General features: G+C 47.0%; 9 protein-coding genes across 9 annotated transcripts; 3 read left to right on the forward strand and 6 right to left on the reverse strand.

Annotated features, from left to right (window-relative positions):
* Nucleotides 1–1,269: 1,269 nt before the first annotated feature.
* F4817DRAFT_314097 (Up-regulated during septation-domain-containing protein) lies at nucleotides 1,270–3,597 on the forward strand (the record flags this gene model as incomplete). The annotated part of the gene is made up of 4 exons (XM_049300351.1): nucleotides 1,270–1,371; nucleotides 1,436–1,730; nucleotides 1,779–2,674; nucleotides 2,725–3,597. 4 exons carry the CDS (start codon nucleotides 1,270–1,272, stop codon nucleotides 3,595–3,597), a joined length of 2,166 nt encoding a protein of 721 aa, XP_049160892.1.
* A 2,779-nt stretch (nucleotides 3,598–6,376) lies between these two features.
* On the reverse strand, nucleotides 6,377–8,094 carry F4817DRAFT_331998 (uncharacterized protein). Its single transcript, XM_049302589.1, has one exon. The coding sequence runs from the start codon at nucleotides 7,672–7,674 to the stop codon at nucleotides 6,892–6,894; it is 783 nt and encodes a 260-aa protein (XP_049160893.1). The 5' UTR covers nucleotides 7,675–8,094; the 3' UTR covers nucleotides 6,377–6,891.
* Nucleotides 8,095–9,139: 1,045 nt separating this feature from the next.
* On the reverse strand, nucleotides 9,140–10,866 carry F4817DRAFT_332000 (uncharacterized protein). Its single transcript, XM_049302591.1, has 4 exons — nucleotides 10,441–10,866; nucleotides 10,112–10,349; nucleotides 9,864–10,029; nucleotides 9,140–9,752 (listed from the first exon to the last, which is right to left on the reverse strand). The coding sequence occupies exons 1-4, from the start codon at nucleotides 10,448–10,450 to the stop codon at nucleotides 9,615–9,617; spliced, it is 552 nt and encodes a 183-aa protein (XP_049160894.1). The 5' UTR covers nucleotides 10,451–10,866; the 3' UTR covers nucleotides 9,140–9,614.
* A 1,451-nt stretch (nucleotides 10,867–12,317) lies between these two features.
* Nucleotides 12,318–13,434, reverse strand: F4817DRAFT_314100 (N-terminal nucleophile aminohydrolase; the record flags this gene model as incomplete). The annotated part of the gene is made up of 5 exons (XM_049300352.1): nucleotides 12,318–12,704; nucleotides 12,765–12,977; nucleotides 13,053–13,147; nucleotides 13,298–13,360; nucleotides 13,425–13,434. The coding sequence occupies 5 exons, from the start codon at nucleotides 13,432–13,434 to the stop codon at nucleotides 12,318–12,320; spliced, it is 768 nt and encodes a 255-aa protein (XP_049160895.1).
* Nucleotides 13,435–13,839: 405 nt separating this feature from the next.
* F4817DRAFT_332003 (uncharacterized protein) lies at nucleotides 13,840–15,697 on the forward strand. Its single transcript, XM_049302592.1, has one exon. The coding sequence runs from the start codon at nucleotides 14,309–14,311 to the stop codon at nucleotides 15,569–15,571; it is 1,263 nt and encodes a 420-aa protein (XP_049160896.1). The 5' UTR covers nucleotides 13,840–14,308; the 3' UTR covers nucleotides 15,572–15,697.
* Nucleotides 15,698–17,257, reverse strand: F4817DRAFT_332004 (uncharacterized protein). The gene is made up of 3 exons (XM_049302593.1): nucleotides 16,940–17,257; nucleotides 16,309–16,670; nucleotides 15,698–16,234 (listed from the first exon to the last, which is right to left on the reverse strand). The coding sequence occupies exons 1-3, from the start codon at nucleotides 16,986–16,988 to the stop codon at nucleotides 16,052–16,054; spliced, it is 594 nt and encodes a 197-aa protein (XP_049160897.1). The 5' UTR covers nucleotides 16,989–17,257; the 3' UTR covers nucleotides 15,698–16,051.
* A 1,715-nt stretch (nucleotides 17,258–18,972) lies between these two features.
* On the forward strand, nucleotides 18,973–20,793 carry F4817DRAFT_43259 (SIS domain-containing protein). The gene has a single exon (XM_049307463.1). The coding sequence runs from the start codon at nucleotides 19,290–19,292 to the stop codon at nucleotides 20,526–20,528; it is 1,239 nt and encodes a 412-aa protein (XP_049160898.1). The 5' UTR covers nucleotides 18,973–19,289; the 3' UTR covers nucleotides 20,529–20,793.
* Nucleotides 20,794–22,432: 1,639 nt separating this feature from the next.
* On the reverse strand, nucleotides 22,433–24,164 carry F4817DRAFT_43263 (uncharacterized protein). The gene is made up of 2 exons (XM_049307464.1): nucleotides 23,756–24,164; nucleotides 22,433–23,701 (listed from the first exon to the last, which is right to left on the reverse strand). Exons 1-2 carry the CDS (start codon nucleotides 24,082–24,084, stop codon nucleotides 22,789–22,791), a joined length of 1,242 nt encoding a protein of 413 aa, XP_049160899.1. The 5' UTR covers nucleotides 24,085–24,164; the 3' UTR covers nucleotides 22,433–22,788.
* A 738-nt stretch (nucleotides 24,165–24,902) lies between these two features.
* On the reverse strand, nucleotides 24,903–26,453 carry F4817DRAFT_332013 (uncharacterized protein). Its single transcript, XM_049302594.1, has 2 exons — nucleotides 26,068–26,453; nucleotides 24,903–25,904 (listed from the first exon to the last, which is right to left on the reverse strand). The coding sequence occupies exons 1-2, from the start codon at nucleotides 26,303–26,305 to the stop codon at nucleotides 25,060–25,062; spliced, it is 1,083 nt and encodes a 360-aa protein (XP_049160900.1). The 5' UTR covers nucleotides 26,306–26,453; the 3' UTR covers nucleotides 24,903–25,059.
* Between the last annotated feature and the right edge of the window lie 430 nt (nucleotides 26,454–26,883).

Raw genomic sequence — 26,883 nt, forward strand, 5'->3', positions numbered from 1 at the left:
GCACGTAGTGCCTGCGCGCGCTCGGGTATGTGATGAGAATCAAGGACTTAAAGCACACTAGTTGGTTATTAAGTGTATGTATGCACTTAATGATGTTTCTCCATCTTTTCTAAGCTCGTTTGTTGCTCCGACGTTATCTCACTTCGGAAGTTTTAAGAGATTGAGTTACTCGTATTTACTACACAAATCTTACTGACCGCCAGCATTACGACTCTCACATGTATGTACGACCTAGGTAAGGAGAATATCCTCGGTTAATGGCTAAACTTATCTTTATGTGTTCCCAAGGTCCAACCAGTCGGATCTATGTACGAAGTACACTACCTCTCTCTACCTAGAAAGATGTAGTGTATCGGTGCATGCAGAAACTTAGGTACCCAACCCGGCAGGCAACTCAGTAACATCATGGTAGAAGTCGAGAACTGTTCGACGTAGGTATTCTGCAGCATGCGTCACAGAACAGTTCCCTCTGTTTCAATTAAGCAATGTTGAAAAGCTTCGGCTAACTACACTATTACAAGCATATCTATTATAACACCACCCATACCCATGTTCCCGGCCATAGGCTACCCCTATGCGGCCAGGGTCAAAGCTCTACCAACCTAGCCCTATCCAGTAACCCTGTCCAGGGCTTGAGCGGTTTCAGTACCCTGTCCAAGGGTAGCATTTTTGGACCTCGACCAAACTGTTTCCCGATGTACCTAAACCCTTTTTCGTATCTTGCCCCGATCCTGAGTTCAACCAGCGTTGAAACGCAGCCTGGCCATCTTGGTGAGGGTGTAATCCGTATGTAGTAGTCTACACTGCATACAGCTGCGAGTATGTATAGTCTCATCGAGCCGAGTCGTACCTATTATCCAACATCGTAATGCATTCGGTACGGTATCATGTCTCGCTCCTAAGTGGAGGTTGCATCCCAAGTTCCCCTGATGCATTTGGCTTTACCAATCCCCTTATTCGCTTCGCTATAGGATCCAAAATCAGACAGCATGGTACCGACTATACTTTGCGTATTAAGGACATGCATATCCTGTTTCCCTTGCCTCTCCGTTTTCTCCATACGCCTATTACACCCGTCTATCACCATGAAAGCTGGACCTTGAGTGTGTGCATGTTTTTAGTAATTTTATTGCTCGTTCGCCGCGCACATATATGACTTCGACCCGCCACTTTTTCCGCCTGTCGTCCGCATGAGAAAACCTTATTGGATTTCCTTGCTTATAATAATTCTTTAGCGTAATCCTCTAGGGACCCCGGTCACAGGTTCTTATGGCTCATATAGCTGCCTGTATGTTCGATGGCGATGGAGAGTTCAGTAGCCTCAGAAGTTATATAGCAAATGCTTTCTCAGCTCAAGCTTCTACTGAATCGGTATAATCTTTGTCCCTTTCTAATTCTGGATGACTGGTTCCAACTAACTGTCGTTACCTTATAGCTATCATCTACAAGTTCGTGCGAGGAGAAGAAGCCATTTGTCTGGAGGATGCAGAACCCGGAGACTCGGAAATATCAGCTGTTCCCAAGAGAAAAACAGCTTCCATCAGCTACTAGTGGAAAGCAATTAGATCCGGAGCAGGCCTTCGCGATGGCTATGGGACAGACGGACAAGGCCTCCGTGGGCAACGGCCTCCGGATGCGTATCAAGGAACACAACTTGAATCGGAGGAGGAAGATCAGCGTACCCGAGTTAGGCCCTATGACGACGGTACAGGAGGTTGCGATGGATTCACGTAAGTAAATAACTCTCAGGATGTATATCTAATATTAACTGGCAGTAGCAACGATTCCGGGCCGGCCTGCTTTGCATGAACGATCCATTAGTACTCCTGTCAACACTTGGCGCCAGCGTCACGTCTTAGAGTTTACGACGACCTCCGTGAAAGAGTGTCCGGAGGAGAGCCTAGAGGATTTTAAAATCAGAAATGTACAGAAGTCTACTTCAGCTCTAAAGCAACCGCTTTCTCCAAAAGACCTGGCACCCTTAACGATACCGACGCAGAGCGGTCCGATTCCAAGACTAGCCCGGCAGCTTTCGTTAAGCCGACTTAGATCTAGGGATACGCAACAGGAGCCGACAATTCGATTAACACGAACTGAGGAATCACCGAAGATACGTACTCCATTCACACCTGCTTCGAGCTCGGTCTCAGCCACGACCCCTATGTCGGCGACTACCGTTATGACCAACTCGACGCTCCCGACACCGCTATCGGCGCCTGCAGAATACCGAGGTTCTCCAAAGCCGTGGGACAGGCTAGGTTCAACCACGCCTATAGCCACTATGCAGCAAACCATTGATCCCATGGCGACACCAAGGGTAGAGCCTGAAACACAATCACGAGCTAACCCGAGTCCGTCTCATAGACGTGGTCGATCCGACTCTGGGAGCATCATGGATCGCGGACGTCCACGAAAGCGAAGTGATGGCACACCAATTGGTAGTTTTGGTAATGGTAATGGCAATGGCAATGGTGGTGGTTTAAAGCGAAGCAACTCTAAGAGGAGCGTCAGCGCTGAACGCCGTGCTTTCGAGAACCTACCTCAGGGATGGAAACCCAGCGAAGCGGTAAACAACATCGACTCATCCGAAATTGCTTATTTGCAAAAGCAAGCCTTAGGCCAAACCTTGAGGTTTGAAGTACTTAAGAAGGATGATGTCGAAAACCTCTCCAAGGTAGGTCTCAAATATCATAGCATTATTGTCTTTAATCTAATCATTCATAGGAACTACGCCACCTCGATGAGCGAACAGAGTATCTTCGTCGCACGTATACATCTCTTCGTGCCGGGCGCCGAAACCTTCACAGCCGCATTTGCCAGTACTTGCGGTCACCTCGTGTCGCTAAATTTAGCTACGAGTCCATGTTAAAGCAGGAGGAAACTCTTGCCGAGCTTGACGCTTCAATTGATGATTGGGTTACGAAACTCGAACAGGCTGAAAACCGACGGACTCGTGTTAGACAAAAACTCCTTGAGCATGTTGCCGCCGCCTCCACGCTTTCGGTAGTTAAAGACATCGGCGTCACAAGCGACGTTCTTCAACAGGTCATGGGTGTTCGGCTAGCTAATGGGACTTCGGATATCTCAACGCCACCTCGGAGCCCAACTAAGAATAATGCTTCTACTCAGTCTCAGTCCCCATCCCCATCGTCGTCACCACAGCGCGTCGTCGCCCGAGTACCTTCGATGATCCCCGAACTACCATGTGAAGAGGCGGAAGACGATGTAGCGAACGGCAACCGAAAGAGTTCGATGGAATCCACTCTACAGCGAATGGAAAGCATTCGCATTTATGCCGACAGCGATGTCTACGCTCTCCTAGCGGATGTCGAGAGTGAATTTACCAAATTGAACGTCGGTATTGCAGACTCGGAACTTACTGGATCACCACGATCAGAGGAGCAGCGTATATTTTTGCATCGCGCCCACAGCCATGATATTATCAGCAACCAGCATTCGAAATGTCTTAACAAGACGCCGCCTACCTCGCCCCCTGCACCTGCGCCACCGATGAAGAACTCGCCCACCAGAGAGCGAGCTGATATTTTCTTATCCGCCGCCGTTTTCCAGCCGGATCGAACCCCTTCGCCCAATTAAGCTATATTACTTTCTTCGATGCTTAGGCATGCTCGTTATTCGTATTACTTAGACTTACGAAGTTCATTCCTTGCTTTGCCTAACGACTTATTACGTTCTTTTTTTTTACATCATGACGATCGACGATTTACGGCCGGCCACAGCGATCATTTGCATTCTTACATTACATTTCTAGTCATTCCTTTAGACATTGGCATTTACGACCTTAGACAACCAGGCGTTCTCACATTTTAACACTTATTTTCCTCTATTACTTATCAGGAACTTGTTCTTTCACTATTCTCTATCTACTAGGCTTTCTTTAATACTCTCATCTCTCAAGGCGTCAGGGTTATCCCCGGAATTTGTTGTTACATGCCTCTGATATCGACGGGCACCTCTATACCCAGTGCGTTAGGTACCGTTCAGTGCGTCATCAAGGCTGAAAAGGATTACTATTCAAGAGTCTGTATTTTTTCACCGTCTTATTTTGGCATAAAGGGGTCGTTGGTTTGAGGTTGCATAGGCTAGTGTGTAGGATTCGTTGTATGGGAAAGGAAGGGGGGGAGGTATCATGGTACTAAAAGGGTGTAACATGGTCCCAGAGACTGAACTACCAACACGATCTAGGCCGCTTAGGAGCTCGAGAGCCCAAGACGAGATAGATCCTCCGCCTACAAAGCGGTTCAACGTTTTAGCATAGATTTACACTATTGCTGTAAGACTATTGGTCAATCAAAAAGACTTCTGCCACAACCCTCATGTTCTACTTCATCAAGATGCATATCTCGTAACCATCAGTGATACCTCAAGAGACTCGTTTAAGGCCTTCTCGTTTCATTTTTCCCGATCTACATCCTAAAGATCATCACTAATCGAATCGAGCAGCTGTCGAGACCTCGTGCTGATATCCAGCATCTCGTTGCGCTGAAGAGATATCGAATCCCTCCCACCTACCGATCAAACAAAACTCCGCCGAGAACCAAGATCCTTCGAGGAGACGTTGGTTGGAATCCCATGATGCAGCGTTCTCAGGATTCGTTTCTGCTGCGCCGCCACGAGTTGCCAACCTACTTATTACGCTTTATTACTTGCAGACGCCCTCGGTACATACATCGCGGATCCTCCAAACATATGTAGTATTCGTCCCATCTCGACCTATCTGCTCATCGCCCAGCTGCCCTAACCCGGACGCCCTCCTATGCCCCTCCGAGGAATCCTTTTCGGCGATACGGGTGCGCTGTGCTTGGATAGGTAGGTAGGTACGTGGAGAATTATCGGCGATGCCTTATACAGCAAGAGTCACAGGAAAGAGGAATATATGTAGGTACATATGTAGTAAGCTACTGTTTTGGGAGATGTTTTCTATAATGACTATTTTGACGTTATCCCGCCGACGAAGCTCTGTAAGTCCGATGGCTACCTATTTTCATACGGTATCTGTAGGGGCGGCCGTGTCAGAAGCCGTCGGGCCCAGACTAGCCTATTACACTTTTTCGATTTGGCTGGCTACCTAGGCTAGGCGAACTCAGCTCGCACAAGAAACGCAACTTCTTTCAACGGGGCAGAGTTTGTTTGGGATGTCTGCCTGGTGTGGTGTCTTTCGGAAGAGTGTAAGTTAGGTTGGAGGACAAAGGGTCCAACATCCATTTACTAGGCAATCTACAGGAGACACGCCCCCAGTTCATCACGATGTCTATCGTTGCTTCTACTAAAGCTAGAATAACCGTAAGCAATGATGTATTCACTGATATCGTCCCTGTGGAGTGTGGGGGCTACTACACGGGTTACACGTGCGAGTAGATTGCCTACATCTATACACCATCAACCTTCATAAAAATCAATTACCTAGGTAGTCACGCCGTAGGATATACTTAGAGCAAAGTGAATACGACATACCAGAGACTAGGCCATTAATATCAGTAACTCAATATAATCAAATCCCACTACCACATCCCCTCCTACCTCAACCCCACGCCGCCACCAATCACCAAGCTTCTACAGCTATAAGCCAACTGCGTCATTATCCCGAGAGGGTTACTTACGGCCGCATACACCGGCCGCCAGGAAGAGGCCACACCCGGTTCGAGGCCGAGGTATCTTTTCGTTTCCGCTGTAGCGTCATCAATGTAAACGTAGATCCAACTGCGGTGCAACGTACAAAAGACCCGCCATGCTGCGGGAGGGTGCGGTGTGCCCTATGTACCTACATATGTAATGTCAAGCTTGGCTTGGCTCGATGCAGATGTAGATGCAGAGTTAATTTTAGATGCTACCAACTTACAGCTTATGGTTACGAGATAAGCTTCAAGTACGGCAGGGCGGGTAAAGTAGATGTAGACCTATGTTGCATAGGGTGGTATTATGTAGGTGGGTATTGAAGTTATATATGTAGGTATCTATGATGTATGTATGTTGGCAGGGAAGATATATCTACATCTACATCTACATCTACATCTACATCTACATCTACATCTACATCTACATAGTGCAAAGTCCCGACAGGCGTAAGGCGGTCTAAACCCCTGATGCAGGAGCGCGGCAAAGGGGGGAAAACCCAACTGCGGCTGCTATTGGACACCGACGTTATACAGGATGCACCTCGTGGGTGGTGAAATATTCGTTTCGTTTCGTGTGGTGGGCCATCTTCTATCTAAGGTACCTGGATAATTTAATGTCGGTACGGCACGTGTCGTACTCCTCCGGTTTTGGAGTTTGAGGTTTTGGGTTGCAGCTTTAACCTACATTGCAGAAGTGCAAGGATGAAAGCAAGATATACCGAATATTATGATCTGATTATCGTCAGTGATGCATACAATATGAGGGGTAGATACCTAAGGTAGGTATATATATCTATGATTATAAGACACTTATAAGAATATCTAGGTCAATACAATTGTCTATCAATTTATTTATTAACTATACGTAAAGAATATGTGGGTATTCGCCTATTAACGGATGGTAGCATCGCAGGATTTGTTGGTCTTACAGTGGCTGGAGTAGAAATCGGCCTTGAGTTACATACTTACTATAACAGTACTACACTATTCTTGGTACTAACCTGCGCAAGATCACGAACCTGCAACGTGACTAGTCACTTAGCGATCACTGCAGATTTCTTCAATAAACCTGTTGGCGTTTTGTTACGTACATCGCATGCGGGTCGGTAGAATTATGCGTATGTACATGCAGATAGCACGCGGGGGATTTGCTTAAGACTTCTGATAATTCAGGATACTTCAGGATGTGTGCGCAGGGATTAATTATGCAATAATCGAGGGCATTGTGTATTAAACAGAGCTATCCTCGACATGATCAAAGTGAGGTCTCAGGGTGTAAAGTACCAGAGTCTACCAGACTCGCCCAGTAACCACTCATCTCTGCTGCAAGCGTCTCGGCCGTCCGACCTTGATTATCTGCCAGTGCTCGGATATCTTCCGAGGCCAACGTGCTCGGCCGCTGGATCCCCATTGCTTGCGCTATTTGCACGGCCTCCCCCGGGAATGATCCCGTCGGAAGGGTTGATGCTATCCATAAAAGCAACCAGACAACTTCCTCTTGCCCCTTTTCCACCGCGATATGCAGGCCAGTCTGCAAGTCTGCTAACGGGTCTTGATAGCGAATAATGCTTGCAGCATTCATTGTAGGCTCGTCTCCTTGCGCTTGCTCCGCATCGCGAAGGAGCTCTACTATTCCGCCTACATCGCCCTCGCTGCACATGATGTGAAAGGCACGGGCAGGACGAGCCTCGGGGTTTGCTTCTAGATAAGCTTCCTCGGTGACTGCAGGGAGGATATCGTAGTTCTCCTGAATGCCACCTTCGTTGGTATATCTTGTTAGGATAGCCGCGCCGGGCGCGGATTGCACAAACGAGCTACCAGAGGAAGGCCCTGCTGTGTTCGTGGCGAGCCCTGCATCACATGAAGGACACCTCAGCGATGCGGCCAACCCTGCAGCTTGGTCGAGAAGGCATTGCCAATGATAATGGCACCCGCAAATGAGTTCTAGATCGTCAGGCACCAACTGCGGCTCATCGTTGCCATCATCACCACCCAGTTCTAGCGTCAGGCCCTGCTCGCAAACCTTACAAGCAGTCATCTTTGCAATGCGTTGTTTGATATCAATATGAATGTGGTCCACACCCAAATGTCTGTATCCATCACGTGTGAGAGATGGTCCAGAAAAATGATTGGGTCGGAGGACGACATCTGTTCATCTCTGCCATCCGAGTGAATCCACGCACTATGTTGGAAGAAGTTGCAGGATGCAAAGAAGATGGCAGCGTTGAAAAGCAGAAGACATCGCAAAAGACTTACCACTAGGTATTGATTGGTTGATTTAAGATAACGAAAACCTGAAATTGACAATATAGACCGGCAATTCGGTCGGCTTGATATTGTGTTATACGGCACAATTTACTTGCGCTCTTCCCCGAAATGCGACGATGTTATTCGTTCTTGTAGAATGTAACATGTCAAATTGAAGATTGTCTTACATCACTTCGGATATCAACAACGGCAAAAAAGCAAATAAAGTGGATCGCTTCTTTGATGGATTTATATGATCCCGGCCCGAATATTACGTGAGCTTGGAGGTACATAGGTACATGGGTGAATATTATTTAATGGATCCTCCCGTAACAAAAACCGGGGGCCTCGATCACATCTACGAAAACTCCGGAGCCAAGGGACTAACATCATTGGTAACTGTTATCCAATAGTTCCAAGTCAGTTCAGCTGCGCAAGGGGGGGGAGAAATTGAGAATCCATTACAAAGCAAAGCAATTGCGATCTGTGGTCTATAGGTACGGATGTCATGGAGCACAAGAATTGCCTATTCTTCTTCAATAAGATAGATGCCCGTTATGGGCCCCCCTTTAGTTACTAGGATGTTGTGTAAAAGTTTGGTTCTCCCTCGAGCCGAGGATTCGGTCCAATAACTAAACTTAGAGATGAGGGAGCACGATGGTTATACCCATAGCTAGCTGAAATCTACGCTTGGATTTTTCATCTACTACGTAGTAATTTATGACTACCTAGTTATTCTAGCTCCGAAGATAAGAACCGTCGTTTAGTTTCGTGCGGGAACTTGCCGTTAAGCGGATACTCTAGGAGAAATACTCCCGGATGAGGCTGGATTTCCTCGGTTTTGTCTTCTACATATACGCTACATAGCTAGTTGCCATTGCTAATCCTTGAAGTGCCATGTGGTGGCGGCTAAATTTGGTAGGTAGTAGGGTGGATTTAGGCGCCGTTGTGGATAGTGGCTGTCGTCACCTTGTCGATGGCGTCTAAGGCTAAAAATCCCCGACTACTAGCTAGAGGTTTTCTATTTGGACGTCTAGATTCACGATTGACATGTGTGTGCGTATGTAATCTAAGCTATTAGGGGTAGCTCGTCCGACGATTAGTATACTCGAGTCAGTCCAAAGCTACGAAGCGCCAGTCTATAATGCCCCTATCTGACCTCGGAGTTGTCCTAATTGCTCGCTTAGCCTTCTAGGAACCGTTGCCGGCGTAGCCAAATAATAGTACGCGAGATAGTAAGCAGAATGTTATGGTATAGATGGAATATATTGAAACGATTGCTATTCTTGTGCCTCGGTAGCACTTTTGTTAGTCTAAGTCAACTCTATATACCATGCCCAGTATCAGACAGGTTATCTACATTTGCCGATGCTGCGCCTGGCAGTCCCCATTCGACCTCGTTGGACCCCCCTTTTCGGAGGGCTCCTATCAACAGTTTTTTCTTTTTTTTATAGAAGCAATCCACAAGCCTATGACCCTGTATGTTTATCGTAACGACTGTATTTCCCTTGATACCCATGTTAACGCCTTGAATGTTCCGATGTCGCCTACTTGAGTCCTCCTCTTGGCCTTGATATTCACGGGGAAAAAAAAACTTTTATACTCTAAGAAATGATCCCATCGTACACCCTGTATCGTAGTCCCGCATCAGAGTCGAAGCTAACAGCGAGCCGCTAGCCTTCAAGTAGTACGATACGCCGTGTGCTCGCATACTTTACCTCGGCGCGGTGGCTAAGTCGTATGTGGGCGTGCCCGCACCCATCGCCGAACCGCCGATAGGCTTGGGTCTTCGCCCGTCCAATGACCCATGCTTACGTCGCCACTCTGAAGCTGTTGATAAACGACTTCGTCTGTGACCTGTGAGAGTTCCTGAATCGTCTTGTTAGCTGAAGATATCACAGTAGTCATTAGGGGCGTGTCTATCGTAGGAGGGGGTAAGGGGTTGGTGTCAACCACTATCGAGGAAAACGCTCGTCTTACTTGTCGTAGCAGTTCGTCACAGGCTCTTAGCTGTTGTCGATTTGCAGAGTTCGGCCGCTGACCCTGGAGGACTCCTTCCCTGTAGTCAATCCATCTCTGTGCCGCTGCCTGGCGGAGGTAGATCTTCTGGGCTTCGTGTCTGCGGGAGTAGGCGTCTAAGAGGATTCTATAGATGATTATCTCTGTCAGCGGCATTTATTAGGCAGTAGGATATCGATGCTAGTCTCGAGGGAAAGGATCTAACGCACTGCTTCAACTCTGCCTTTCTTTGCTCTAACTCGCCGCCTCTGGCTCGGGGCACTGTTACGTCCGCCGCACAGTTGAGGATGTGTTGACCGTCTAGAGCGCACTGGCGTAGAGCAGCCCAACCTTCGGTATGATAATCGTTTGCGTAAGGGGGGTCTACTGGAACGTTGGCGATGTAATATTGGAGAGTTCGAAACTCTTCGAGGAGTTCGGCAACCCGTGCCGTTCGGTAGTCGTTGACTAAGTTAATTATTAGGGGATGTCTTTAAGAGGCCGTCTCCTGTAATTTGACCTCGGGAGGCGTAGAGTATTTTTAGCGGCTTTTACTTACGTCCATCCATTTATGCCCCTTTTAGTAAGTGACCTCTGTAAGATGCTGCTCTTGCGATCGGATGCTCAACTTAAAAACACAATGACGAATTACGATACGCGGGAGGTTAGATGATATCGTTCTGGGGACTTGATAGAAGCACCGTAATGGAAAGGGAGAATCTCGGCTCTTGGGCGAAAATGGGAAATAGATAAGGCTGTAAGAGTGTAGAGACTGCTTTGAACTTGGTTGATGAAGAAGAAGCGTCATGTTGAATATCTCAAGCAGCGAACTTCACTTGGCTTTTGTAGGATTAATCGACTTATTACGGATCAAGCAGAAAAGCATTCGAAGCGCTCACGATACAGAGTAGTTCCATAGGAGGAATATTTGCGCTGATACTCCCTCCCCTTTCGAAGTGCAAGTCACAGTACGCATCATTATCAGCTCCAATGTTCTGCTCACGTTGCCCGTTACCGAATCGGAGTTTATTATCCATCAACTAAGCGGGACATGACTGGCAGCTCAAACCTATGACATCCTAACTGAGCTGGATGTCGGCATCTCAGATTGTCTCCGTCAGTCTGGTAGAGACCCCTGATGCGTCCGGGATGATACCTGCAGCCTCCTGGGCAACCGACGCCACGAACTGCCTTACCAATGCAGGAATTCAACGCCCATCGTCACGGTAGGGCATAGAATGGATCTATTAGTGGAAAGCTAGCCGTAGGGACAGGGAAGCTGTCTTTGGGGGAGGGGGGGGGCTAGTGCCAGGGGACATGATCGTAGGGTTAAGCGAGTAGGAGGCTCTTCATAGGGCACACGGGTTGGCTGGAGTAGGAAAGCCAGGGCAAGAATTCAGCGGCGCCACATATCACACCAAGATTCAAATGCAGTATAGACTGTAAAGTTCTCAGGTGGAATAAAAACAAAGCAGTGGAACTATTCAGACTTAGGTGTAAGATATCCAACCAATAGAGAGCCACCGTTGACCCTCAGCCACCTTTTGGGCTGAGCTGAACGGATATTATTTACCTAAATTTTTGTAGCTTTAAGCTTAGTATTGCAGAGGGTTGGCGGAAGAAAAAAAAAAAGAATATTTCACGACCCAGCTGCAGCGCGATGCCCTGCGATCTACATAGTACAGTTCCACATGATCCATGTTCCATGTTCTCCTATTAAACACGACAGTTGAAACAGACAAAAACAAGGTGGACTAAAAAGAAAAAAGAAACGTTGGTGCTCCCGGCTCCTCTACCGGTCATTGTCATCTCACGCTAGGTCCTCTTATTTGGCTTCCACCCCTGAACTCCCACGAGGTACCATACCCATGGGTCGGGCATTTTGAGGTCAGTGTCACCCTGGTGGCTTACGTCTGCCACGTTCAAAATCCCAGCCTTCCAGATGAGATAGATCAATATATGCCCGAGTTACCCGTATGTGGGTAATTGTTGATATGCTTAGTTGAGATGCTTATGGCTACTTACGTGCTGATGCGTCTGATGCGTCTGATACGTCGCATCCGCACTTGAAAGATGTGGTTCTTGATGACAATTATTCACCGTGTGGGTTATATAACCCCCAGATCATCCTTCTCGCCACCACCTGAACATCCGGATCCCAAAACAAATGCGCATCTTCGATACGCATCTTCAGCTATAGCCACCCTAAGCTGGATTAAGATGGGGTTTTTGGATTTCTGGATTTCTGGATTTCCAAGACCGGTCCAGATTAGAATAATGATCAAAGGTCCTGTTGATGCAAGATCTAAACTAGTGACACACGGAGACAAGGATATAATGACGAACCCAGGCCTCCACAACATATTGTTGTAGTCAGCATACACGAATCAGCTGTGCTGAACCGAACCCAGCCTTACGCCACGACCGCCTTACCCGCTAATCTTTCTCGGCAATGGCCTGTAATCGTTCATCAATCTCGTCCTCCGTCAGGGTCCTGAAGAACGGATCTGACCCCTCCTTACCGTCCGCTCGGGGGCCTCCAACGATTCCGATCTCAATCTCACCCTTCTTGAAATCCATGCTGAGGACCGTGCTTAACGTAGTAATTGCTAGCTCCACAACATCTTCCCATGTGCCATCTGCGTGATCCTTGTTCTTGAGCTTTTTCTCCAGGTGGTTAAGCGCTTCCTGCTGCTTGGGTCCCGCAGCAGTTCCTTTGTACCCCACGTAGTATCCCGCTGGATCGCATTTGTAAAGCTGCGGTCCGAATTCAGAATCGAGCGATATCAGCGTCGTCGCCACGCCGTAAGGGCGCATATAGGCCTGTCGGAAAGGGTCAGCTTCACAACATCCCCAGCCTTACTATTGTTGATGGAGCCTTACTCTCTGTGTATAGACTTGACTGATATTGGCAAGCCTCTTGGCCAGGGCATCACATGGCATCTCGTATCCATAGTTGTACCTGAACTCGGCAGCTTCGCCCTGAGCGCGCTGTGCAAACGCCCGAGCATCCGCAATGGATCCGGTCATGACGCAACCAACGGAGGGCGAAATCTGGAAGATGTGCGAGACGGAAGAAGGGTCAATCAACTTGTCCTATTGATTACGATTAGCTTCAGCGCGGAATTCAACAATATTCACCGCAACTAGGGTAAAGCTGAAAGCACTTACGGGAACCTTTTTCTGGGAAAGGACCACAGCACAATCCTTGCCTCGGACCCCAATCGACATTATATTTGCAGCGGTGATCGCTTTGAATGCATATTCTGAACGATTGTTTGTCAGCTAACATAAAGACCCCCCACATTGCACTCGCTTAAGCTTCAATATCTTTGGATACTTTTGATACCCATCACGGCTGAAGGTGACAAGATAACGACGTTCTTGGGACGGCTAGGACGCTAGAGACAACATACCGACTTGATAAAGTCTTCCTTGCTCGGAGAAGATTGTGATGTGTCGGTCGAAACCGGCGCTGCCTAGAAAAAGCACATACTATTAGCTCAGATAAGGTGGCTAGCTACGGAGGAGGGACGAACGCACCTCCAGACATGGTGAAGTCTTGTTAGGGAGTTAGGGATGAGAGCTGATGGTACTAATTTTCGGTGAGTTTGGACGTAGAGTCGGAAGCCGGCACTATTTATTCAAGGAGTAGAATATTGCTTTCTTTTTTCTCTTTATGTGATGAGGGACGGTACGAAGAAGTGAGGTCGAATAGAGAGTGGTGCAGCTCTATTATTAGCCCGGAGCTCTGACGCGCCAGGTTGGAGCCTTGGGATGCAAGCAACGAGCTATGACCTTGTGGGAAAGCTCGTCTTAGCAGGCTTAGGTAAGGCAAATAAAAGCTCGGACCTATTTACGGATATTACTAAGACCGGTATCCGAAAGATGACTTCCGAAATGGATCTTATCAACATTCTTATCAGATAACTATATGATAAGATATCAACCTCCTATGCACTAATCCACTTAATCCACTAAAAAGTTCCCAATAGCGATATCAATCAATCCATGTCAACTTGATGAGTTCTCCACTGAAAAGATTCAATGTGAAGGCTTCATGAAATTTTTATTGGCAGCAATTCCACCCGTGGAATCTCATCTCACATATATCCTTGACTTAGTACACATGTGTTGCTAGTCTTATACTTACGAAGGCAAATTCCTAAGTCCAGCCACACTCTCAGACTCTGAGGCAAGACAAAACAAGTTCAACCCCGAAGAACAAGAACTGGCAACGGCACGTGGATATCACACGGCAGCGTATCGATTTGCCTGCTTGGTTCTCTGGTTCTCACCTGGTTTCTGGTTCTCCTAGTGGTAGCCGTCACACACTTGAGCAGCTAGTTACTGTATTGTCTTTCCCACCTCCCACCCTCGCTGATTGCCTTTATCTATCTTGCCTTTACCTTCATTTCACCTCATCAATGTCTTCCGTCCCCTCAACTGGGAACGCGTCAGCCCAACGAGTTCCAGCATGGAAACGATTGGGTCTCAAGCTTAAGCCTGCATCTGAAGAGAGCCAGAACGCTACCCTACATACGGGTACCGTTGCTCCGCCGGTGCCCAACAATCATCAGGAAAATATTGCCGGCCCTATCAATGTCAATGCAAAGAGGAAATCTTCTGGTGTTCCTGCATTAGACCATTCGGCGAAAAAGCCAAAACGAGACGCCTCTCAAAGCCAAATTGCTTCCACCCAGACACCATCAAAAAAGGCCAAATCCGTTTCATTCGCTGCCGAGTCCACCCAACAAGCCGGGTCTGCAGCAACGACAAGCAGCACACAAATCAGAAACAAGCAAAAACAACCATCTCCTAAGAAAGCCGTCGTAGCTCCAGTCAAGAAGCAAGCTGCTGTTAATTTGGAGCCAGCACTTTTGTATTTACGTCAGTGGCACACATCCAAGGATACCTGGAAGTTTAACAAAAATCATCAGACCAGGCTACTAGAACAGGTCTTTGCTGACGAGACCACTATACCGGCGGCTGATATTAACGTCTTTTACGAATATATCCGGGGTTTGAAGGGAGCTGTCAGAACGAGGCTCAGAGAGCTCGCATCTGGCACCAAAGCACAGGACATGGAACTAGGATCGCAAGGTTTCTCTGCTTCGAGCAAGGAGATGATTGAGAGGAGGCAGAGGGAATACGAGGAAGTCATTGCGGCTTTTCTACGTCAGCCAAGGATAACAGGGAAGCGACGTTTCGACGAAATAGACTACGTACTACGGACTTCCGATATGGAGATGCAACGTCGGGTTGTTAAGCGGATGCGTTGTGAGAACGTGTTGGACGAACTGTCAGACAGCGAGACCGAAACGGTATCAACTACGACCACCGCCGAGGATTCAGAGGGCGCTACGAGCGAAGGGGCTACGGCTGCAGCTGAGGATGTTCAACGCCTAAGACTGAACGATGGCCCTCTACAAAGGGTTAAGCGAAAGAGGAAATCGCGGACTGTAGTCGTCGACGAAGATACCAGCTCAGAATCCGAGTCCGGCTCCGATTCTGATTCAGACTCCAGCTCAGGTAGCAGCGATAGTAGCAGCTCCGATGATGAATCTGGGGACGAGGCAGCGCAGCCCCAATTGCGTACAGGCGATGCCGACACATCATCTAGCAGCTCTTCATCAGAGTCAGAATCTGCTTCCGATGATTCGGACGACGATTCCGAGGGTGACAATTGATCAGAATAAAAAAACATACCTGTATTATCACTGATCATTATAATAGATAGACCGCGCACGTTCTACGCAAAGGATACCCAACTTCTCTTACAACAGATCATTAAATTGTAATAGAACCAATTGCAAAATTTGATACGGATCAATACGTTATTTCTTCTGTAATTACTTAGTGAACTATGCCATTCAAGCCTCCGTGATCGTGAACATTTGTTCGAGTATCAAATTCAATTTAGACAATGGCTTGGCGTCTTATGCAGCCGAAGCAAAACCCTTAATAAAACGCCATATGCCCTATATACTGCACACCCGTATGATAAAAAAACCCGCATTACTGTTTACCAGCTCAGACCTTCACCAAAAATCGCAATTGATCTTCCGTTTTACTAATATAGGGGTTCTTATATGGAAACCCCTTAATGGAGCTCTGCTCCTGATCCGCCATTTATAGGATATCCTGACGTATCCTAAGCCGTTTCATTTTTAGGCGTCGATCGGATCCTCGAGATATTCGTAGTCGTCTTCGGGCGGCAGCAACCAGGCAGAGGCAGCCAGACTCGTCGCAATTAGAACGGATACGGATGCGCTGATGGTGCACAGGATCCAAGACCAATCCAGGGACCAGCCAGGAATGATGAATTGGGAATCAGTATCGAAGAGATAGGCCTAGTTCACCATGTCAGATATAACTCGACAATATTTGAGCGTCTATGCAATAGTGCATTCAATCGAATACCTACCACGATGCCCATGCTCGCGAACTCGACGGCGGCGTCAGCCAGCAAGAGGAAGCCGATCAGCTTCCAGCCCGTCTCGCGCTTGTACTTGCCGCCGGCCATCACGACGAGGAAGCTGATAAGGGTTGCGAGCTCGACGATGGTAGCAAATGAGAGGAGGAATCCGCTGCTCCTCCACATGGAGCAGAAGAACTGGTCGTCGCGGCAGTCATCGTCGTTGGGGAAGGGTCGGCACGAGGGATCGTCGACGGAGGAGCAACTCTGATGAAGCCCAATGTATTTCTTAAACGTCGAGCCCGTGTCTGCGGTGACGGAATACGTGACCCAATGCGGTGTCAAGATAGACACTATGGTCACGACCGTTGCTGCGATAGGTAGTTTGTGTCAGCCATGATGAAGCTGACGATCTCCAGAACGACCATACGATCCCCCACGGCTCAGCTGTGAACAATCCATATCTTCTATCCGACTAGATTATTTCCATCAAATACAAAATATATTCTCTCCATTCTTGTAATAAATACACTTCTCATAACGAAGAGTAAATGCGACAAGAATGACTCGGCTTGGGTGTTGTGAATAGATTGCAGTGTTTCTGCCTGTGTGGGACGATAAGGAGATAATAATGACGTACTACACACAAAGATGCCGAGGGCGAAGCTGTAGACAATCGGGCGCGTCATGGCGATTGCGAACCCGGGGTAGAGAGGAAGAGAAAAAGAAACAAAAAATAAAAGAGAAGAAGGTATTTCCAGTCCTTCAGCTATATGTATCCCCTTTAAGACGAATTCGAAGGTTCGTCTTCATATCAGATCGGTTTGAAACTGCGGTTCGGAAAGATGCGTTGGGCTGTGGGCTGTGGGAGGACAGCGGATTTTGATTGTCGGAGAGATGGTTGACGGCAGCTTGACGGTGCACGTTTCCATAATGCAGATCATGTGGCTGGCGTCACTCTTTAGTGGTTGCGCTGGAATCCACAGAGCCCACATAGCCTATAAGATTTTAAGCTTTCAGCGTTAGCGGTCATTGGCGGTCATTGGTACACTACATAGATTGCTAACTTGTCGCTTATCTTCTGTAACTATTCCTTAAGTGCCCTCCAATACATTCTGCACATTCTATTCAGCTACTTACATGTACTTGCTTTTCCAACCCTCTAATCCACTACTCTCAGCCGTCTGTTTCTGTTTCTGTTTCTATTCCCACAAACAAAAATAACAAGCCGAATAAAATGCCGAATACTATAAAACCCAAAGTCTTGAGATAGTTCTCTTATGACTGCTGATGGAACTATCGTGACATGTGCTACTTGAGCGGTAGTATCGTGGGATGACATTTGTTTCAAGAATAAGCTTCTGCAAAACATTGACAACTACGGCACACCGCGTTTTCGTGGGATCTGCATCGTATCTTGTCTGCGGTTGTATTTGGCTGGAGCAGTTGCTGCATATGAATATAGCATCCCACACCAATGTCAACACTACAATTTCCTCCCAGTGACTATCAGTACTTATTACGAGATTCCACAAGCGCTTCGACGAGAATTGCATTTCCGGATTTACCGCGGACACTACGTCTACTTGCGATTCCGAATACCCCCCATATGTCCAGGTGCAGAGATGCTGCAGACTATTCAACTCTAAACTTACGATTTAACGAGCTGCGTAAGTGCTGCTGCTGCTGCCGCTGCTTGGATACCTAGGTATTCCGTCTTTAAAACTCGAGGACGGGAGTTGATTGGCGCTTTGCTTTTGATTTTACCTTTTAGGCATGGTACATTATCAATCGTACACAGTCGAACAAGCATCATCCTTCAAGAGTTTAGCCCGATTCCGATTTGGAGGGCACCCACCAATCGTGGCCCCTAAAAGGAAGACGTGGGTAGTTTGGAGATTGTAGATCTCTCCTCTTCAATTACCTATACCTACATCGACATACGTAGGGTTACTTGAGCCGTCTGAATGGGATATTTGTCACTACCGTCCTTTTAGCTCGTGAAGAGGGTTGAAGGCTACAACAAAAAAAGGGGTCCATTCATGATGAATTCCTTATTGTCCGTGCTAAAGCATTGATCGACTAGCAGTTTAGTTTCGATGCCACCTACCTAACATGGCTCGCAAACATCATGTACTAAATGGGTGGTACCTCTTAGTATAATCTAGTAAGGCCAAGATTAGATGAAGGAATCTTATGCGGGTCATTGCAGGAAGTGAACATCACTGGATTTCATGCCGCTTCTATGCCGCAATCGGCATACTGCAAACATACCTACCTATGTCAGTCTGTCAGGTATTCAAGATATTGATAGGTATAGGTAATCCAAATCTCAGTGCCGGGAGATGTAGGTAAGGGGGTAAGAAGCACGCAAGATCTGATCCCCTACACGTCAACATTTAGCCCTCCTTTGGTGCATTATCTTGCTCCGTACCAATCCGCATTCGGTCAAATGATTCATCAGATAACTGAGACAATCGGCCCTCCTTGCAAGCGTCGGACTTTACTAATCTCTCGGCGTTCACGGACCGGCCGGACTGTACTGTATCTTGTCTATTTGTACTTATCACCTTGTCTGCCTCTTAAAACTTTCTTATAATGGTCTTACAATATATTCTCACCAGAAAATCTGGTCTGCTTGAGAAACAACATTGGCCCTGGAGGTCGCGGTGTCTCCTAGAGGTCCTTCCAAAGCGACTAATTCTACTAATAACGCCATTAAATTTTTTTCCGTTCTAGACCTACCCATGTCTAGATAAGATCTAAAGGGATCTCAAGTGCTCTAGCCATTCTCATCGAAAATACCTGTCATATTCATTGCTATGGACGGCTGAGCCTATATCTCGTGGTCCTATTCTATGACCACTCTGGAGTCATTGAACTGGGCGAATTCGTCTTGTATAGGTGTAGGGGCTAAAGTTGTCATTTTCAGCGATCCCTAGCCTCTATTGGTTATACAGCCTATTAGCGTATGATACTGATATGTTACAATGGTCGAACACCAACCCGTTCACAACAGCGAAGTCTATCTGTTAGGATTAAGACCGCGTCCTACCGTCCCCCCTCCTTCTCCGCCTTCACCCTTAACGCCGAGGGAAGCCGAGTCAAATAGCACCGCTATCGAAGAGCTCTGCTTAGACGATGTCGAGAGCTTCGAGCATATTACAGAGACCACCTCGCTTACAAAGCAAAGGATCTCGGGTGCTGTGCATGTTCTAAGCACAGAAGCGACCGCTCTCCGGAGTCTTACCCATTTATATAGAACTAATACGACTGCTATAGAGGGCTTCAGTGCTGCAGTAGGAGCTATAACGAAACACGAAGGTGAACGAGGAAAATTAGTCATAATAGGAGTTGGGAAGTCGGGGCATATTTCAAAGAAGCTAGTCGCAACTTTCAACAGCCTCGGAGTTCATGCGACTTTTCTTCATCCTACCGAAGCTCTTCATGGCGACCTTGGCAAGATTGGGAAGAAGGATGTTGTTCTCTTTATTACATTCTCGGGGAAGACGCCTGAACTTCTAGCTTTGCTACCACACCTGGATGTGACGTTACCAGTGATCGTACTCACCTCGCACACCCGACCAGACGAGTGCGAGCTCATCCGACAGCGGCAGGATGCAATACTCCTCCCAGCACCCATCCATGAGTCCGAGATAGTATCCTTTGGCGTTTCAGCCCCCACAACATCTACTACTGTAGCTCTCGCGCTAGGAGACGCGCTCGCGGTGGTGGCTTCTCAGGAGTTACACCCAACGGTCACATCAGTTTTTGCAAAGAACCATCCTGGCGGAGCCATCGGCCAGGCGTTTAGTAAACCTCTTCAAATTCGCGATATCACAATCCCACTCTACGAAATACCAGAGTGGCCAAATTCAAGCGGCGAGGCTTGCGGCGCAGATATACTAAAGTTAGGCTATGATTCAAAGTCCGGATGGGCTCGCGTTAATGACGCGATCGCCTCCCCGAGGCGTATTAGACGGCTTGAAACGGCGCATATGGCGTGGCGGATATCTGATATTCCAAACTTAGTAGTTGACAGGAGCGAGTGGATTAGCATCCGCGCTAACACAAGGATATCGCAGGCTGCAGAATGGCTTAGAGAGTCCCTAATGTCGCCTGATTGTAGCGAGGCAGTTATTATCGAAGACTCTATTTTAGCGGCCGTGGAAAACGGAGAGATAATTGGTGTTCTGGAAGTCGGCCATCTGTTAAGCTTGCAGGAGTAAAGGACGGAACATATTTAGTACGGGTATTCGTCAGGTATAAACCAGCAGACGAGATGATATTTATGGGTAATCCTAGGTAGGAAAGACCCCTCATATACCATAGTCAGGATTGCTTCTGGAATAAAGTTATGATTGGGAGGATAAAGGACCTTCGTTTTAGGCCTCCAGATACCAGCCATCGGATGGCTAGCTTATGTTTTTTGACCACTCACCTTCTATGACTGCTTTATTCATAAGTGAATACTACGATATGTTGATATGTTGACTTCAAGGACATATGGTAAGCTAACTAAGTATATGCCAGTATTCAATTATTGTTTTACAACCTTTCGAATAACTACCTGAGTACCAACAGGAAGTTAAAGGATGAGTAAGTACTTTACCTGTAGGCTATATGTAAGGGGCAAGGATTGTTACAGCGTATATACTGACAGTTTCGCCTATGCCATCTAATTTTTGAAAAGTTGAACAGGGACAACTTGATTCACTGGAGAATTCAATTTCCTTCAATAATGTGAAGCAACAGATCTCTCAACTGTCCATCGTATAGGGAGCTGTTTAGTGCTGGAGAATAAGTATTTCGGAGTACCTTGAGGATTACGCTGTTGAAACTAATCTTAATACAACGGGGCGGAAACTCTGGAGTGCTGGCTGTTAAACTGAAAAATGCCTACCTAGAAGGTAGGTGTACAATCCGGTCTGCAGCATCATGAATACTCCGATATCATAAGTATGGTATCCTCCCTAAATATGAATGGGAAATACATAATAAAAGTAATATATCATGCCCCAGACTGCATAGTAATAATCATGTACCATTGAGAATACTGACAGGTAGCATCGTCTGGGTAAAGTTAATATAAAGTGTACGATAGCCATAGTACAAACTAGAAGAGAACCGATTTCCATATCCAGATGACTACTCTGATATGTTCCTGTCCCAAATCATATAATCGGGCCTCTAAGGGGTCGGCATCGGTTCGGAGCTATACTAAATAGTTGGTTCACATTGAAGACGCAACAAGCCCATTTCAAGCAGGAGTATATACTAAGTGTCGATGTGGAAACTAAAACTCGGTCTTTGGGCCAATATAAGTGTACCCAATAAATAAGAGATCCTTTTCGCAAAAAGGGGGTATATGAGAGGATTTTATTTTTATTTAAAAAGGGGCAAAGGGCAGGAAAAGGGGAATACCTAAAGATTTCCACACCATCCAGCCAAAATACCTGCTCCCTCTACCCCTACGTAAGCGGCGTCGTCGGGTTATACTGTGGGAATACCCCATAGGCTCGCTCCTGGTCCAGGGCTCATCTACCACGGGCACCGTGACCAGGACACCGCTAGCAGACCAGCTAGAGATGAGTTGGACAGCGGATAGCTGGATTCTAAGATGAACTTTGGGGGTAGTCGTTGAACATGTCGTTTGTGGAAAGTATGGTTTGATTTCACTAAACTGTCCTACATGTTTCTAAGAGGTATGTAAGATGGCGCATCTGTTTGAGATGATGTAAACCCCCGGTGACGGGGAAAGCACTGTGAAGCACAGAACATGATTTGGACAGAATAGAGTCGATGGTAGTTAAAAATGCGTAACTCCGGAAGATGTGATTTGTATATGCCCCGGGTAGTACTTGTGACTTGTGACCCTGGGTTCTACCGAACTATACAGCTCTCCTGGCCTCAATGGCTGGTGGTCTACTGAATTGATTGTGGAAGTCACAGAAGAATAATATTTCGCGCTATATCGAGTATTGCTATTTAATCGGCTGTTGTCGTGTAATCTTGTTCTCTATGTATTATTAGTCCTAGGGAAGAGACCATTACGGATTACTTCGGTCGCACCGTATCCTCTCGAATTACCATTTTGTTTCGTTCACGGTCTTCTACAATGGTGATAGGTAATCCATTCTTTACTAGCGGTACTAATTTGGTGTCTTTGGTAGACGAATATCTACACTTGGTTGCGTCCTGATGGCTCATTAGAAGAAGTCTACCTAATGTATAACTACGTACAAAGTATGTACAATGAATTTTTGAACAATGTAGCCTCCCATATCCGTGTATGTCTTTCCCTCTGTATGCTCCTTTATATGGCGGTATAAACATGGTTGATATTCTCAACTAAAATACGGTGTACACTTGAATTCCAGGTATAACGCTTAAGATAACGATTAATGCATTTCGAACGGACTCCATAGAGCCCCAGGGTCATAGCGTATGTGATAGTATGTCGACATTACTATCTGCTTTCCAATTACATTAGTGGGGAGGGTGATAATGCGATGATGAAGACGACGATGGCGGTACGGCCCTGGCTGCTGCTAGCCATGGTGTTGATAAGGATACTTTTACGTTCCGATCAAACTCCCCTTCTAATTCCATCCGCCTCCTCGTGTCCTCTTCTGAATCGTGGTGGGGTGGTCCCATGAACCCTGTTCCTATTATACCGTCTATCTCTTGATATGGCATTCCCCCTATTTCTGTTATTGTCCTTTCGTTTATACGTTGGTACGGTGAGCCCTCCATCTCCCCGTGGGGCACTGTCCTGGCATGTGTGTGTGTACTTGATGTTTGTGGCGGTGGTGGGCATGGCGTCGAGGCATCCCAAGCGTCTCTTTCGTATGGTGGGTATTGATATCCCCCGGATAGGCTGGGTGGTTCTCGATGGTCGGACGGGTACGTCGGTATGGCATGCGCGTTGGCCTCTATACCCTTTCCACCACCGTTCGCGAATTGCGCGATATCGGTTGTCGAGGGTTTCCTTCGGGCTGCTTTCCGCGTTCTGTACATCATGAATAGACCGGCACCTAATGCTGCTAGTCCGGTAACACCTAAAGATACACCGATGCCAATTCCAGCTGCGGCACCCCCTGAAATCCCACTTCCACCGGACGCCGAGCAACTGGAATTCCCTGTTACTACATGGTTCGCTAATGCATCTGCCACGGAGGCGTCGCAGTTGTTCGCACTATTTGTTGCAGATCCAGTTGGGGTGGCAAATATCCAGCCGTTTACAGGAATCGCCGATACTGCTGTATCTGCTGTGACGCTGGAACTGGTAATTTTCCAATCGGGGTTCCTCTGAGCATAGGTAACCACAGCTCCCTTTTTAAGCTCCGACGTACACTCGCCCGTATCTCCTGGGCCCTTGAATTTTGCAAAGTTATATTCTCTACGGACAAATAATTAATACACCATTTCCGAAATCGCATATCGTTAAACGTACAATGGGCAACATGCCACATAGGTACTCGAAGCATCTTTAGCAGACACTGTGGCAGTATAGTAATCGCTCGGACACGTAATCGGTCCTAGACTAAGTATCGTCTCTCGAATGGGACCAAGTCGCTCTTGTAACCACCAGGTCGTCACCGGCTTGGGGTGGCATGTGGTTACACCTCCAACTGATAGTCCATAGCCCGGGTCCCATGCAGCGAGGATGCTAGGTACAAATTTCCAAAGGGAGTTCTCGCAGCCGGGTTGATGAGGATGCGCTGTCGGAATAGGGATCCAGGAAGTTACAATACCTGCATTCGTCTCTGGGAGCCTATTCATTGTCGGTCATGAAGCACCGAACGAGAACACCATAGAAGACCAACTATGGAAGGGAAGAAAGAGAAAAAGAACATGGTCCAGCTCTGAAAATATGCCGGCATGGGTGGACCATCTCACTATTTTATGAGGATTCCCTGGAAGCTGACCCCTACAAGGTAGATTCAATATATGCTAGACATAAGAGTAACGAAATATAATTGGTGGCTTCTATTTCTGTCGAATTCTGTACCATGTTCGACTAGGGTTCGACAAGGCTCACTAGCAATGGGTTTGGGGTTGCTGAGGCGCGAAGGATCCGAGCCCGAAGGATATATGGATAGGGCTATGCGTCTTTCTAGGATACCACGCGACGCGGAACTCATCAATAATGATAGGTACATTCAGTTCTCCATCTGATATCCTACATGCTCGTATGACATTGAGTGCTTGGAAGCAATGACTGGGGCGCATAGTCGTGTGTGTTTGGAGAGTCCTGTAAGCCTAGCTACTTTTCTAGAGTTCAACTACGAGATGATGTTCTTGGGGTACTTTACCGTAGTTGTTTTCGCTTTAGCATCTCGACCGCCTCCAGGTTCATCCTAGCCACTTATTAAGAATTGCCTTTGTTCTCATAGGTAGATGGAGGATTGGTAAGACACTGTGTACTGCAGTAAGATCAGCCAAGACTCTAAAACTGCAAAGGCAAATTGATTTGATTCAGCTCGAAAACTGCAGTCAGCAATTATGGAGCTGCCGGGGTGTCCCGCCAAGATCCAGCGCGGTAGTGGAAGCGAAGTCGTGACTGGTAGAAGCGCGATAGGGCTGAATCTAAGTCAGTCTTGCTTATAGGCAGTAGCTATACTAAGTATGGCTTTAGTCGGACGAGAAGATATCTATAAATTGTACCGTCTCATAACCATCTATGTATTACACCCCTTTTCCGCCACATGTGTATATCTGCATAGTATAAAGCCTAATTTTATAATGCTAATAATTCTATTGCGTTAGAAAACCCCCCTCCATAGCCCTCCTCCCTTTGTTATTTCCCACGAATCGAACTTTAATCGGTGCTTCATCTATGGATAATGTCTTTAGCGCCTCTTTGATTACACCCTTTTCTGCTTCGTCGTTCCATCCACAAACTTCAATGACCTTTGGCCAAATATTCCTCGGCTTTGCGTTAACGGCATCCACCAGTCTGTCTAAAACGGCGTTAACCAGTCTACAGCACCCCAAGCTGCAATAACATTCTTCGAGGCTTATCTGGAGCCGATTCAAATTCATATATTGCACATCCATCATACGTTCGTCCCACGAAGAGAGCAACTCATTCACTGCGGAGTCGTGAAACTGCCGCATATATGTTTTCGAGTCGAATTCCGCATCTACGCCTTCCTCTTCGTATAGCTGGGAACGCACCACATGGCTGCGTTCGAAGTTGGTCCAAGTATCGTCCCGCATGTCGAAAGTGTGACTTATGTCGCGCATTTTATTAGAGACCCAGTAGGAAAGTGGAAGGCTCTCATCGGTGCGGCGGAGCATGGGGAAGTTGATATCACCGGACGGGAAGACGAAACGGTTGCGCCCATAAAACATTGGCATCGTTTCCGCCTGAATTGCGTGGCTTACGCCGCAAATTAAGCCAATGCTTCGCCAATACTTGACCCCCCAATTACTCGGAAGGCCCTTATACCGCGGGTACACCCGTCCATGATAATCACGAGTATGCTTGATATTATAGGTTACTCCGTAGCGTATACCTGCCGTATTCGGCATGAATATTGTCCCTTTTAGTAGGTGATACTCATAGACCATAGCACGAATCTCACGAGGTAGATGCACTACAGTACTCTGGATTAGCATCATTCTACTTGGTCGGCCGGACGAGAGAAAGGTAAAAGAGTGAAATATGCAGAAACATAATATCTCTTCGATACAGCGCCGTCAAAGTATTTATTTCACTTTTGAGTCTTGACAGAACGAGTGACTCCAGATACTACTCACTGAAGCCGTGGAACTCGGGTTGGGTGTCTCTACGCGCGAGGCGGAAATGCTCCAGAGTATCCCCATGGACATGCTGTATCTGCCCCTTTTCTGTGGATCTATTGGCCTGTCTCACCCAATACTCTTTCAGACGCGTCGCCCAGTCTTTCGTGCGTTCTTCTGCGAAGACCTTTGCGTATTCGTCAGGGAGGCAGTCCATTCTCTCCCAAGCTAAGGCCTGTTCTATGGAGACGGGCATCGTGTATCGTGTATGTATGCTAGCAAAATCTGAAGTGTATATTGAGAGGACGTAAACTGAGAACCGACCACACCGCACGTTTTAATCTTATACTCGGGACGTAATACCGCTTATTTGTTGGATGCTATCCAACCCTATAGGCAACAACTACGTGGGTTCCCCACACGGATCTCATCCCGCACCAAGCTTAATAGATCCACACCGCCTCCGATCTCCTTGGGGTATAGGTATATGTACCTATGAGCTTATACATACGAAGGAGCTAGCAGGTGTAAAGACGTATAATTGCCAGTGCTTTGACCATAACTTAACATATCCGCTTGATTTGTTTAATTATTTAAGGTACCAAACTACATCATCGCCTATGATATTTGCTGATAACCGAACTCTGCTCATGTTCAAAACCTCGCAGTTTCCTAAGTTCACTGTGTTTGAAGTATAGGTAACTATATGATTGCAATTTGCCTACCCCTTTAAAGACAGATATCAAGAGCGCTCTGTGTCATAGATGGTAGGTAAACTCACAAATACACCCCCAAACATATCTGGGTAAGGATGATACTTAAAAAGACTTCAAC

Source organism: Daldinia loculata (genome assembly GCF_022478755.1).
Source record: "Daldinia loculata strain CBS 113971 unplaced genomic scaffold F4817scaffold_13, whole genome shotgun sequence".
NCBI lineage: Eukaryota > Fungi > Ascomycota > Sordariomycetes > Xylariales > Hypoxylaceae > Daldinia > Daldinia loculata.